Genomic DNA, 14,584 nt, shown 5'->3' with positions numbered 1-14,584 from the left:
ACACACTTTCGCATTTATAATATTAAAGTATGGATTTTAGACAAAGCTACACAATGTACATTGTTTTTGTGAATCCTTGTAAGATTAAATACAGAAATAGCTTTGGAATTCGTGGGTCCCTACGTCATTTTACGTGAGGTGGTTGTAATATCGATGATGTGACTTTAAAACAATGGCTATAACCTTTGGTTTTTTGGCAATCTCTCAGAACGAACCCTATATGCATGCCACTAAAAGTTGGCCTGGATTTATCAGATTTATTAAGAATGGGACTTTTAAACTTTTGAGATTGGTTGATGTATTAAATACTGCGATTGGTTTGGAACGCGGAAATAATTTACACACTTTTCTTTATTTAACTTAAATTTATTATACCTACCAATATGATCCTTTTGTTGGTCGAAATAAAAACATTTTATTTTGTTTATTTATTTATTTATACTCATATTACTCATTGCTGAGGGCTGTGACCCTTAATTTCTATTAATCACATAATGGTAGGAGTTCTCTGGGGATAATAAAGCAATGGAGTTGTTTTCGAAAGGATCTAGGTACCTACTACCTAGATCCTTTCGCAAACAACTCGACTAAGAAAACGAGATTCGACTCTTAGGTTTTATAGTTATTATCAGAAGTTATAGTCGACGCATTTTAAACTGAGTCGTCGAGTTATCTGTCTGTTTCGCTCGCACTTACCTTCGACCTGTAAGTGCGAGCGAAATAGACAGATAACTCGACGACTCAGTTTAAAAATGCGTCGACGATAGTCATGATAACTGGGACAACTTAACTTAATTTGCTCTCCGAAACATGGAGGAAACGAAAGGGCCAAATTCGGACCTAAAATCACCCAAACAGTTACTTAACGACTTAGCTCAACGATTAATAGATAGGCGTTGTCACAACTAGGCCACTCACACGTGTTTTCATAAGGACATTTTGCATACATACCTATACCAAATTTTTTTGCCTACCATCTCTTGAATAATTAATAGAGTTATACTTTACACTTTTCTACAGCGTATATCAAGAACATAACGGTTTTGAACAACCACAGCGATGTAAAGTACCCAACTCTAGAGGACCTCGTAGGAGCTGCTCAAGCGCTTACACGGCTACAAGACACCTACCATCTTGATGTGAAAGATCTCTCCGAAGGAAGACTTAATGGAGTAATTTATAGGTGAATATTAGAGTAATTTATTTTTGTATCTAGGTATTTCATTAGTTGATATTCTATTTTTTTTCATTAATTTTCTCGCATTCTTCTATTTTATTATTAAGTTAGAAAATTCATAATACTACCACAGATTGCATATTCCTTTCATTTAACACTTTCTGTAATTTTACAGAGATATCTCAACTCCGTAAGTAGCGATTTAATTTGCTAAAGAAAATATTGGTTTTGCCTCTTTTGCGAAATATTTTAATTTGAACTTTAGCTTTATGATTTTTATTACTTTTTCACTAAAAGTTTTTTTACAGTAAAGATGATTGGATAGCAGTGTCGTAAGTTACTTTTTAAAATTTTGGGATCTTTCGAGCTAGTTATATTGATGATTTTTCATCGGTTTTAGTTACCATATTTTGTATTGAACTGTACACCTACTTGTTTTATAATTTATCTTTTTTTGCACTCTGCAGTTTCATATGTGACATGGTGATGGATAGGTACTTACCGCCGTAAATAACATTATTAGACCGAGTCATTATACATATTAATAATAGCACTAATATATAATATTCTTCTAGTGTATCATGTAATATTGGTTTTTAGGCTGAAGTGTATTACACGTATTACTCGTACATTCTCGTACATTGTAATTTATTAACTTTCAGAATAGGGATTTGAAAAATTCTCATGGACCGAAAAACTAACAAAAATTACTAGTCCATAATTCCATACAAATATTATAAATGCGAAAGTTTGTATGTCTGTTCGTTGCCTTTTTACGGTCCATCCGCTTAACATACTTTGTAAAGATGGGCGTTATTGGCTATTTCTGGCAACGGTTAATCAACAGTTATTTAGTTTCAATACCAATATTGATAACCGTTGCTGAATATCAGTATCAGAGTTGTGTTTCAACTAATTTAATATGCGCAACGCGCAGCGGTTTCCGTAGTAGTAACTAAGCTAGCTGCCGTATCAATACCGTCTGTATAGCTAGCGCGCGCATATTCACTAAAATAAAACCAATTTTACTTTCATGAATATCGCGTGAAGTAATCACAAACTTAAGTTCATAGCAGCAAAGTATAATTATAATGATCATTGACATAGGTCAAACTATAGTGGACGCCTGCACGAATAGTTTGCCACAATCCAGTTAACCAAAAACATTTCACGAAGATTGATAAACCACAGAGGACCTTATCTCTATTACTCTAAGGCTAACTGTATTAAGATTGATAGATCAAAGTGTAATGGACAAGTACTTGTACAGTTAAGCCTTAGCGTAATAGAGATAAGGTCGGCTTTGGTTTATCAAGTTCTTAGTTACTAAGCCGGTAGCCAATAACCGCTCCTTCTCAGCTTTCAGTGAAAGAATGAAAGAGAAGGCATAATTATTGCGTTTCTAGTTACCAAAAAACCAAACAATGCATCGTCAGTTGCCAGTTGGCAGCGTTGCGTTGTCAGGTGGTTCATCATAGATGTTGGCTGATAACCGTTGTTAGCTACGACAATAACGCTACGGTACGCTATAGGCACGGCAGCGGTTTTCAGTTAAGTTAAGCTATAGCGGACACATGTCTAATACTTTGATCATTGAAAACCTACGTCAGTTGTATTTGTTTGTTACCTTTCCACGGCTCAAGAAAAGGACTGATCTTGACCAAAGGGATGGAGGTCATTCGCATCGTGTAGATACTTTTTATATCGGGAAATCAAAGAATTCCCACGGGACTAAACCTAAATCCAAGCGGACGCGGTATAAATTAAGATATAAAACTTCAGATAGGCAAAGCTCATACATTCGCTTTATATAGTGAAGATAAAATCGTACGCTTGTGTGTATTACAAATATAGTGCGTAGCGGCACAACTATATGGATACTAGCGCGATGTTTACTGTACGGGGTAGAAATATTACTACATAGAATTTCAGAAAGAGATTTCGGCTTCGTAGATTATGTGACGTTTTGGCGGTCTCAATGACAGGGACAAAGCTCTACGAATTCGTTATTTCTTTCTAAAGTTCGATGTGCAATATTTCCTGCTGGGTACTGTACTCACCTTTGGGTAAAACGACACCTGCAAGTATGCTTAAAAAATGGCGGCTTGTTACCATTGTCGTCTATAAAATTCGTTAAAACGTTAATAATTTGTTCGACAGTACCTCAATGAGCGCCAGTGACTGTTTCGAGTTGGGCAAGGCGTTGTATAACGAGAAGGACTACAGCAACGCGCTAGCGTGGATGATGGAGGCTCTGCGCAAGTACTCTGAGGACGACGAGGAACGGACCTTCACGGAGGTCGACATACTAGAGTATGTCAGCTTTTCGCATTACATGCTGGGTAAGCTATCGACACAAAAGCTGTGTCAGAATAAGCCTCATTATAGTCAAAGTCACAGCCATTTATTAAAAATAGGTACCATTGTACACTTTTTTAATTGTCTATTGTTGAATTTGTAAGATAATTTGATGTAATAGTGATAATTACTTAATTACGTAAACTTTTAAGACAAAAGCTATGACATAAGCTGAGTCAGAAATCAGAATAAGCTAATTTTATTGATTCGACTCACGCTATATTATAAAGACCTACTCGATAAGAAGGTATACCTACTGAAATGCGTGCTTTAATTGCAAAGCATTAAGTAACACTTTCCAGCTAGTAACTTTCTGATAATTGTCGCAATAGTAACTATTTCAATATGCTACCAATAGTGTATTACAAATTAAACCTTTCTGCGAGGAATATATTTTAAAAGCTGTATAAAACTAAGCATGTCGCTGACACGACCTTGATATTTTTACGTCCCCAAAATCGCCGAACGCGCCGAAGTAGTTTTCACTTCAATATGTTAAAATACTAGCTGATGCCCGCGACTTCGTTCGCGTGGATTTAGTTTTTCCAAAATCCCGTGGGAACTCTTTAATTTTCCGGGATAAAAAGTAGCCTATGTCCTTCCCCGGGAAGCAAGCTATCTCTGTACCAATTTTCGTCTAAAATCGGTTGAACGGTTGAGCCGTGAAAAGCTAGCAGACAGACAGACAGATAGACACACTTTCGCATTTATAATATAAGTATGGATTTTAGATGACGTGAAAAAGGCAATGCTATGGACGAGGAAGCTTTTGGAGTTGGAGCCCGACCATGCGCGCGCCCGCGGCAACCTGCCGCACTACAAGAAGGCCCTCGATGAGAGGGAAGCCAATCTCAAAAGAAGACTTCGTGGGGTGGGTATATATAGTTTTAGCAGTTTGAGCTCACTTGGTCACGTGACCTGAGAAATATACCTACGACAGCGCGCCCCTTTGAAGGCACTCGCTTAATTTTTATCTCTTATATATATAAGGATTTAGATAAAAGGGCTAAGAATTTACGCAATAGAAATAGACTTCAACGCTAGAATTCGTGCTGAATCGCACTTTATTGCGTCGTAATAAGAGCTATTTATCTCTCTTATTGTTCAGACTATTTATTTTTAGGAAAAAGCTGACAGCACAGGAAGCATTTCGACCACAGTTGCAACGTTTTTTTCATTAGAATTCCCAACGAGTCTGACTATTACATGATTGGGTGTTACTTTTTATGAATCCACCGTGGAGTTCACGTATTTTGCAAGATCCTCTATTTATTAATCGCTCAGAATGAATTCATTTTTTACATAAGCAACCTACTTAACCTTGGGCTGCATGAACATAAACAACAGTTTTAAAATTGAATTGGACATCCAATGTTCTTTTTGTGCAGTAAAATTAAGTTCACAACAATATTGTTACACAGGACACAGGAGATGTGGATTTAGACGAATATATAGAGGACGAAAACACGGAGAAGAAACCAGAAGAACTTTCCACGTACGAGAAGGAAAGAAAGTCATACGAAGCCTTGTGCCGCGGGGAGATGGAAATGTCTAGCGAAAACTCTAAAAAGTATGTTGCTTCGAAATACATATATGTATATGTTATGTGCTTTACATTTTATAGTCTCAACATCTGATATATTTTATCCCATTGTTCACGTTATTAAAGCTTAAAACTACGCAATCGCTATAGTTAATTTTCATATTATGTAAGAATACCTGCGTGTGTCAATATACGTGTGCGTGTGTGTGTGTCTGTGTGCGTGCGTGCGAGCGTGCGCGTGCGAGTGTGCGTGCGTAAAAATAATATATTGCATCTCAATGTGCCATTTTCAGGGAACGCCAATAGTATTATGTACTTTGTATATTTCGACAATTAATAGATTTGAGTATCAGAATTAACGTTAAAGTAAAATAGAATTAAATGTCTTGTTTTACAGTCGTCCATTAAGGGCTAACGATTTTTATTTCGCATAGTATTTGCTTGGTACGCTTTCTACCTTTACCTACGAACTGAGGCCTTAAACCAAGGCAGTTTAGGTCCATTTTACTTTGATGGGTATAGTATGGAAACGTTATAAAATTTCCATACTGGAAATCTATTTTTGTTGTCGAGATGTGCAAACTCTTACTAAGATTAGGTAGTTTATATTTTGACTTTACAGTTTAACATGCCGATATCTAACTGAAAACCATCCATTCTTGAAATTGGCGCCGCTCAAAATGGAGTACAAATACCTGAAGCCCGACATCGTTTTATTCCACGACGTCTTGAGTGACTCCGAGATAGAACATATCAAGGAAATGGCTAAACCGAGGGTGAGACTAATAAATAACAAAAACCAATTTTATGATGTTTATTATCTCAGAATTATGAAAACACTCTTTAGATTTTGGATTTTCTAAATTATAAAATTTACGGTCAGAATTAAATTGAAGTGTAGGTAAAACATTATAAGAATTATAAAAAAAATATAGAATTAAAAACCTCTTTTTTCAGTCTGTTTTACTTCTATAAGTCACTTATATTTAATTGATATGGATCTCATTTACCAACTACCAGTGGCGTGCACAGGCCCGGAGCCCCGGGTATGCATGGGGAAAGCATCGCAAAAAAAAAAAAATAAAAAAAAAATAATAAAAAAAAAATTTTTTTAAATAAATAAATTTATTGATGATACATACTACTTTAAGCCGTGATAGCCTAGTGGTTATGACGTCCGCCTTCTAATCGGAGGTCGAGGGTTCGATCCCGGGCACGCACCTCTTACTTTTCGGAGTTATGTGCGTTTTAAGTAATTAAATATTACTCGCTTTAACGGTGAAGGAAAACATCGTGAGGAAACCTGCATGCCTGAGAGTTCTCTATAATGTTCTTAAAGGTGTGTGAAGTATTCCTTTGCGAATAATATCTAATTTTACGTTACAGGGAAAAGAAACAAAGTTTTGTCTAAGTACCTTTTGTAAACACACAGCGCCATCACAAACTTCACATGAATAAACTTCCATTTTCCAAATAAGTAATAAGTATTCTATAAATAAACCTTTATACACACTTTTAAAATCACAAAACTAACTGGATTTTATTTACTTCACGTAGTTATATCCACAAAAACTCCATTTTTCACCAAAAAAAAAACAAACACTGCACATTGAACGATTAGAAACAAACAAGATGGAGTAATAAGAGATTTTTATGCCAAAATATACCAAAAATCTCCTTAAAAGTTGAATTATTCATAAAAGCTATTATTTATTTTGCAAGAAATAGTATTTAATTTTTAAAGAACGTTTGCAATTATCAATAAAAGGCATAATGCTTTTAAATCTTTTATTCTTTTAAATAGTACGAGTTTTGGTTTATTTATTTGAATTTACGTTCGAAACATAAACTGGCAAGCTTTATCTTAGAATCTAAACCATACTCAAATTTATGGAAAATAATATCAATAAATTAATTAAATTGAAAAAGTATAGAATTATAATAAATATAGCTACTTATTTTGATTGTACTAGATTAAAAACTCAAATGCTTACATGTACTTACGAATTTAAACTCCGCGCGGTATTGAACTCTCTTGTGATTGGACAGAAGTCGTGCTTATTTCGCCCGTCAAAAAGGGGTCATTTGACGCACACATTAACAAATTCTAGGAGAAATGTCTCACACATCTAGACCTTAGAGTTGCGTAATATTACTATACGTGTAAGTGTGGATGTGTGAGTAAAAGCACAACTGGATTTTGCCTCTGATGACGCGTCTCGTCGTCCGAGTCATGGGAGAGGACTGATAATACCGATAGATGGCGTTCACTCAAGGTTCATTGGCTAATGGGCTAAGCTTACACCTACCGCGGCCGTGGTTCGTGACTGTGATAGTGCTATGATTTTATTGCAAGGCGCGGCGAGCTATTTAATGAATTTTCAATTATTTTTAAAAAAGATTCCAATCATTTGTAGATTCAAAATGCCAGAGCTTTACCAGAGTAAGCCAGGGTATGCTGAGCTTTTAAGCTTATATACTTTGCACGCCACTGCCAACTACCTACCCGTTCTCGAATGAACTTACACCTCGGCCATTTTCCACAAAAAAGCACATACTTTGGCCGCAACAAAATAACAATAACAAACAATTGTAAGCTTTACAGACAAAATATACTAAAGTAAAATCGGTTTAATATATATTACATAACATTACTCAGTTTCACAAGTAAAACGCTTAGTTAAATAATGGGGCCGATTCTCTAGTGCACAATCTCTAAACTAAACTAAATTAACAGGTTTAAATCTAGTGCTTTCCTTTTTCGCAAGCAACATTATGAAAGGGATAGCAATATACTTAGACGTGATATTTTAGTTTAGTTTAGAGATTGTGTACAAAGGAATTAGCCACATTGTATTCTTATATCACTCAACAGTTCAAACGCGCAACAGTTCACGATTCAAAAACTGGTCAACTAGTTCCCGCTCACTATCGCATCAGCAAATCGGGTTGGCTCAAAGACGAAGAGTCGCCGATAATTGCAAGAGTCTCTCGGCGAGTGGCTGACTTCACTGGCCTTAACATGATGTCCGCGGAAGAATTGCAAGTGGTGAACTACGGCATCGGTGGCCATTACGAACCGCACTTTGATTTCGCTCGCGTAAGTAACTACCTAATGCATCTCTCCAGTAGTTCACGATCTGAAAACGAGCGAACTAGTTCCCAGTCACTATTGCATCGGTAGGTCTTGTTGGCTCAAAGATGAAAAGTCGCCGATTATTGCAAGTCTCTCATCGAGTAACTGACTTTACTGGCCTTAACATGGTGATCTGAAAACAAGCGAACTAGTTCCCGGTCACCACTGCATCAGTACCTAGCTCTAGTTGGTTCAAAGACGAAGAGTTAATTTCAAGAGGCTCTTGTCGAGGGCTGACTCCACTGACCTAAACATGATGTCTGTGGAAGAGAATGAATGGTCAACTACGATTACAGTACGGCATACGAATCGCAGTTTTATTTCGCTCAGGTGAATAGTTCCCTGGTAGTTCCTGCTTATTGTCGCTGATAACTACACTTTACAAACCATAAATGCAATTTCCAACGATGTTATATTATCTTCTTTTTAAATTAATAATTTAAATATGCCAAGTTTAACAGTTAGAGAGCGCCTGCACTGCGGTGCGTTTTAAAATCCGTAAATTAGAATTTAAATCTATAAAAAATCCGTGCGGAATTAATTCTAGAGTGCGCGTTCTATGTAGTTCTACAGTTCATAGATTTTACGGGCAAAAAACGTACGGAAATTTACCGTGGTGCGCGCTAGCTCTTAGTGGTTGCTACAGTACGCGCGGCGAGAGTTTGGCTTTGACCGTTATTGCGCAGAAATCAGAAATTGGGTATCAACGGGCAATTAGTGGGGTGCGGGGCGGGTGTGTAGGCGCACGCGGTGCTCTGATTGGCGCTCCACTGCTCCAGTCGTTCCCTGCCTCTGTTTGTACAATCACGTTCACAAGTGAATTGCTATTTTCGTTAATTGTTTATTATATAAGAATCTGAATAGCACTGCTGCTAAGACTTTTTTTTAATGTTAACTTTTGTATTTAATAATTATTTTAAGTTTTCTTTTGTTTGTATGTACCAATTTTACATGTATCTTGGAATAAATAATTTTATTAAAAAACAATTATTTAGAATTTTCATCGCTGTCTCTGTAAACTTTAAAAGGAAATAAACATTTTATATAAGTAAAATAACTATCAATAGTTTTAATAAATGAAGAAGTTTATCTATTTCGTATTATTTTCTAGCATTATTACCACTGTACATGAATTTTGACCCACTCAAATATCCAACCTGGTACATAAAAAAGGAAAAGTATTGTGTGCGTGACAGTACCCATGCGCAGTAATCCCCTCCACCCGAAGGTCAAAGCCAAACTCTCGCCGCGCGATCTGTACTCATCATCAATTTTCTTTCTCATTGTTATAGAAACAAGAAAATGTCTTCAAAGAAACCAACGGGAATCGGATAGCAACAGTTTTGTTTTACGTGAGTATCATTAACCCAGTACATGACAAATAGTTTTAATTAAGAAAAATAGCTCACGTGTTTATTAGACGTTTTTACATACATTTTTGTGAGCAAAGTACTATTGATATAACAATATTTTTATGATGTAATTGCGCTATTTTAGTGATTGAATGTTGAGGGTAATTTATAAATTTTTTTTAGAATGTTAGTTTTTAGTTTAGTTAGAACGCTTTCGGGTTGAAAGAATTTATTATCTTCTTTACGGAAGTTTGTGATGGCGAGGAGTTAAAGAGGAAGTAATCGATCAAAATAAAAATCGATTGTTATAATCGATTATTTTTTACAAAAAAATATTTAAATTTTAATCGAATATTTGCTGTAAAGTGCGTATTGTTGTTCATATTAATGTGAGCTGATAGCTCCGCGTCTCTCAATTGTCGTACAACACGGAGTTTGTTGCCGATTCTTCTGTGGAAGAACGATATTCCGAAACAGCAGTGATAAATTCACTTGATTATTCGAAAACATTTCGTTAAAGCATTTGAATAAAAAACGTGTATATTTCTATTTTCTTAAGCCTTTTTATTTAAATTACTATTGTTATCTGGCTAGATGTCAGACGTAGCGCAAGGTGGCGCTACGGTGTTCACGGAGCTGGGCCTGAGCGTGTTCCCGGTAAAGGGCGCGGCCGTGTTCTGGCTCAACCTGCACCCCTCTGGCGAAGGCGACCTGGCCACACGCCACGCCGCCTGCCCAGTGCTGCGGGGCTCCAAGTGGGGTGAGTTCTATACCAGGCGTAGCGTAAGGTGGCGCCACCGTGTCACGGTGCTAGGCTTGAGCGTGTTCCTGAAATTTGCTTCCTATTTATTATTGGACTTAAAAGCTTTCTCATGTGCGCGCTATCGTTGCGGTGTTGGGCGAGTCTACTCAAAGTTTTCCCTGCAAACTTGGTATCATCGGACCAACTATACCAACCTGTTTAATCTGATTGAACAACAGTAACTATTAGTTATATAGAACTAGACGATGACCGCGACTTCGTCCGCGTGGATTTATTGTTTTTAATGGGAACTTGGGAACTCTGATTTTACGGGATAAAAGTTGCATATGCCCTTCTCTGGGATGCAAGCTAAATCTGTACGAAACCAAACATCGAAAACCGCTAAACAGATGGGTCTTGAAAATCTAGCAGACAAAAACAACATTTTTTTAAATAAAAATAGCGAGCAAACGAGCAGGCAAGTCACCTGATGTTAAGTGATTACCGCCGTCCATGAACATTTGCAGGACCAGAGGAATCGCCAATGCGTTTCCGGCCTTTCAGGAATTTGTTCCCCTTTTTTCCCCAATTATCATCACAAGAGGTGTTATTTAACACAATGTTGACATCTAATCTAAAGAGCCTCAATAGCTCAACGGGTAAAGGAGTGGACTGAAAACCGAAAGGTCGACGGTTCAAACCCCGCCCGTTGCACTATTGTCGTACCTACTCCAATGTAGTGTCGTACTCCTAGCACAAGCTTGACGCTTAGTTGGAGAGGGGAAAGGGGAATTTTCAGTTTGCCACATGCAAACTGAAAATTCCCCTTTCCTCTCCTTGGAAAAAAGTCTGATTAGAAGATATCTGAATATATAAAAGAACTGACTGATCAATCGATCAGCTACCAACGCATAGCTCAAACTACTACTACGTACACACATACATACACACACACAAACTTTTGCCTTTATAATATTAGTGTGATTTGTAATATTATTATGTCGTTTCCAGTGTGTAACAAATGGATCCACCAAGGCGGACAGGAGCTGATAAAGCCATGCGGTCTCGAGTACGAGGAAGAGAGCGTGATCCGCGCGCTGCCGCGGCCCTTGCTCAAGACGTTCAGGTAGAGCTTGCTCTACAAATTACTGCGAACGAACTGGCTTATATGATGGGACTGTAGAAGAAAATTGGTAACTATGTATAAGTTTTTTTCGCTCAAATTGAGCTTTTAGTGGCAATTAGTGATGCTTATTGGGTTGTACACAATTCTGTGAACTAATGTACTAATTGTTGCTGACATCTCTAGTTTACAGTAACAACAACAAATTGTCGTACTAGTATTCGACAACTTTTAAGTATTTTATAAGTTTAATACAAAACCCTTGTCACTTGTTTTTCTCAATTATCAAAGTCAAATGATTTATTCAAAATTTTTTTATTTTTTATACACACAAACACCCATGTATGTGTGTATAAAAAAATAAAAAAAATAAAAAAAAAAAGGTAATAAATTAGTCTTTTCGATTGTCAGTTGTTGGATTTGTAAGATATAGTGGTGATAACTATTACGTTTTAAAGCTATGAGGGTTTCAAACGCGCCCAGGTTTGAGAAGAGCCCACAACAAACTCAGCCGGGTATTCTTTTTATTATCACCACTTTACAAAATCACTATCTCCGTAACTAGCTGACGGATTCGTAAGCAGCTGGCGTGTTGTGTGTTTCGGAGAGATCTATCTAATAATTACACGCTAAACAAGGGAAATCTGAATTTATTCAGGAACAGAACCCAAGAATTTTTCTAAATTACACCTTGAATAGGTGAAATTTAGAAAAATTTTAGTGCAAACAAAAAATGGACACAAATCATACTACATGAATATATTATATACACCTATTTAATATTATATATAACGAGTAAAATTTAACTCCTTACGCGCCATTTAACTTTTTGTGTCAAATTTCTTGTCAAAAGTACGATTTTAGTCCTTATTTTAAAGATGAACTGTACTTTTGACATGACAGTTGACCTCTAGAATTAAAATGGCGCGTGAGGAATCATTTTGTACGGACTATACATTTAGCAAAATATGCTATATATACTATCAGTCGGATTAATCTCCGATATATAAAAGATAAAATTATAAAAAAAGATTCCCACCAAACAAAAAAAAAATCCTATACAAAATAAAATAAAATTGGTAAGTCTATCTTAATTTTTGTACTGGATTTGTTTTTCAAACTTATTTTTCTTTTAAAGATCTTAAAAATATGTAGAGAAAGGCGATCATATATACGAAAACTAGAATTTGGAAATTGGTGAACCAACTACATACACGAATCAAAACCCTTAATCCTAAACTGTTAAAAATGTCTAATATTTTCATTTAAAAAAACACTGAATGCCCGCGGTCCACTTTAGTGGTCCGCGCACCCACGCATTATAAGTTTACTTAGTATTAATATAGACCTGTAGAGTGTAGACCTATCAACTGAGCTTCAAGAATTGTGTAGAACCCAATCAGCTTTATCATAGTAATATATCTAAATTAATAGACTAACGATCGACATGTTTTCGGGAATAACAAAAAAACCAGCCGGGTGCGAGTTGAAGTCGCGCACCGATGGTTCCGTACCTTGGAAGGATGCGTGTGATTATTTTATTTCTTAAATTATCTCCAACTTCAAATGTTTATAAAATATATTTTTTGTATGTGATAAAACTATAAATCAACGATTTTAGTATTTTTGCTTTACTTGTGCTGTGAGACCTTGCTTCTTGCCAAATTTCATGATTCTTTATCAACGGGAACATTTCATAACTTTTTTCTTTTGAGGTACGGAACCCTAAAAACTAAACCCAGTGAAAAAAAAACTGAGAATTTTGATATAAATAATTTAATATTTATGTTACAATATGTGAGCTAATTTTTTTGAACAAAAACGGATGCCATTTCAAATTTTGCCATTATTGGTGCCAGTGTACATTTTTATATGCATAATTTATGTTTGTGAACATCCAATTTTATCTCAAAGTATTTTTAAAGTAATTGTATTTATTAAGGATAGTAAAGTTTTATATTGTCTTGTGTCAGCTAAATACAAATAAAAATTAGAATAATAACCTCGAATCTCGGTCTGTGTAAATATTATTGTTCTTAATATATATTAGATGTGTTGTTATAATGAATGTGTATGTAGTGTTTGCTTTCAAATGATTTTAAATACAACGTCATGTAATTTAACTTTATGTAATTTAAGATCATTTTTGTAAAAATCGCTAGCGAACCTTTTCAATAAAAAATAAAAATAAAATAATATTAATAGTAGAAAGAATAATAAGCAGGGTTGGCATTGTTTTTAACATGTTTTAATGTTTGAATAATACACTTTTTTTTTCAAAAACAATAAGTATTCTTAAGTCATAATAATTTTTTCATACTGGCCATAAAAATCAGTCACAAAAAGCATTTTTTTAATGCTATAGAGGCTGTCACGATTATATTGATTATTCGTGATTTAATGTTAAAAATTAAATAATATACTATTTTAACTATTGTAAAGTTAGTATACAATTGTATTTTATTGTTTACGGCAATTATTGCATTTATTACACCTTTACTTATGTAATATCTATGTTACGCACTACGTATCATACAGCCTAACACGTGATATTAATCTATATATTTTTAGCACTGCTATATTTTAATTTTATTATATAATTAATATTTACATGCGTTTCAAGTAGATACAAAAAAACATGTATAATGTAGTCTACGATCAATTAGAGCATTAAATATACAAATAAATAAAATACATTACCTTTCGTGAGATAATTTTATCTTATGTTATAATTTATGCTTTAATTGATAGTAGATCTTTTACGAAAAGTTTTTACAAACATACTTAGTCATTTTAAGCAAAGTGCCCTGACTAGTTTTGTTTTCAAATATCTTTTTATATAATTTTTATATAGTATAGTTTATGAAAATGATTTATGTCATTAATCATTACCATATACATTTAATAAATATGTCTGGTTTTTATAAATCTGTGTACATTTCAATATCCATTTTAATTCTTAGTGAAAATAAGTTATGCATTTTTCACCCTTCTATAGGTATGTTGGCCCAATGCCTCGGCGAATGTGGCGAAGATTTTGCGTATTTTTGCAGTTTGCCGTTTCATACACAGATTAAAATCTCTTGACACAATTTGCAAATATCGTTTACACTTTGACCGGCACGCGTCGCGTTGGGCAAACATGAACTGGAG

The 14,584-nt window shown here is 35.3% G+C and overlaps 1 protein-coding gene across 4 annotated transcripts in view; it reads left to right on the top strand.

Moving 5' to 3' along the window:
• PH4alphaEFB (prolyl 4-hydroxylase subunit alpha-1) overlaps positions 1-14,584 on the top strand; it is a 43,723-nt gene that overhangs the window by 13,191 nt on the left and 15,948 nt on the right. For 2 of the 4 annotated variants that reach the window (XM_069500194.1, XM_069500193.1), the window contains exons 4-14: positions 1,021-1,183; positions 1,353-1,367; positions 1,486-1,509; positions 3,338-3,519; positions 4,267-4,406; positions 4,957-5,105; positions 5,701-5,854; positions 7,954-8,178; positions 9,507-9,566; positions 10,161-10,326; positions 11,320-13,345. In XM_069500194.1, the coding sequence (XP_069356295.1) occupies positions 1,021-1,183; positions 1,353-1,367; positions 1,486-1,509; positions 3,338-3,519; positions 4,267-4,406; positions 4,957-5,105; positions 5,701-5,854; positions 7,954-8,178; positions 9,507-9,566; positions 10,161-10,326; positions 11,320-11,438 (1,397 nt within the window). In that variant the 3' untranslated portion in view covers positions 11,439-13,345. Of the gene's footprint in view, positions 1-1,020; positions 1,184-1,352; positions 1,368-1,485; positions 1,510-3,337; positions 3,520-4,266; positions 4,407-4,956; positions 5,106-5,700; positions 5,855-7,953; positions 8,179-9,506; positions 9,567-10,160; positions 10,327-11,319; positions 13,346-14,584 lie in introns of those variants that run through there. The other 2 variants (XR_011237015.1, XM_069500195.1) reach the window with 2 other exon arrangements.

This window comes from Maniola hyperantus, chromosome 8, assembly GCF_902806685.2.
Source record: "Maniola hyperantus chromosome 8, iAphHyp1.2, whole genome shotgun sequence".
In the NCBI taxonomy this organism is placed as follows: domain Eukaryota; kingdom Metazoa; phylum Arthropoda; class Insecta; order Lepidoptera; family Nymphalidae; genus Maniola; species Maniola hyperantus.
This window is presented reverse-complemented; position numbering and strand designations above follow the sequence as displayed.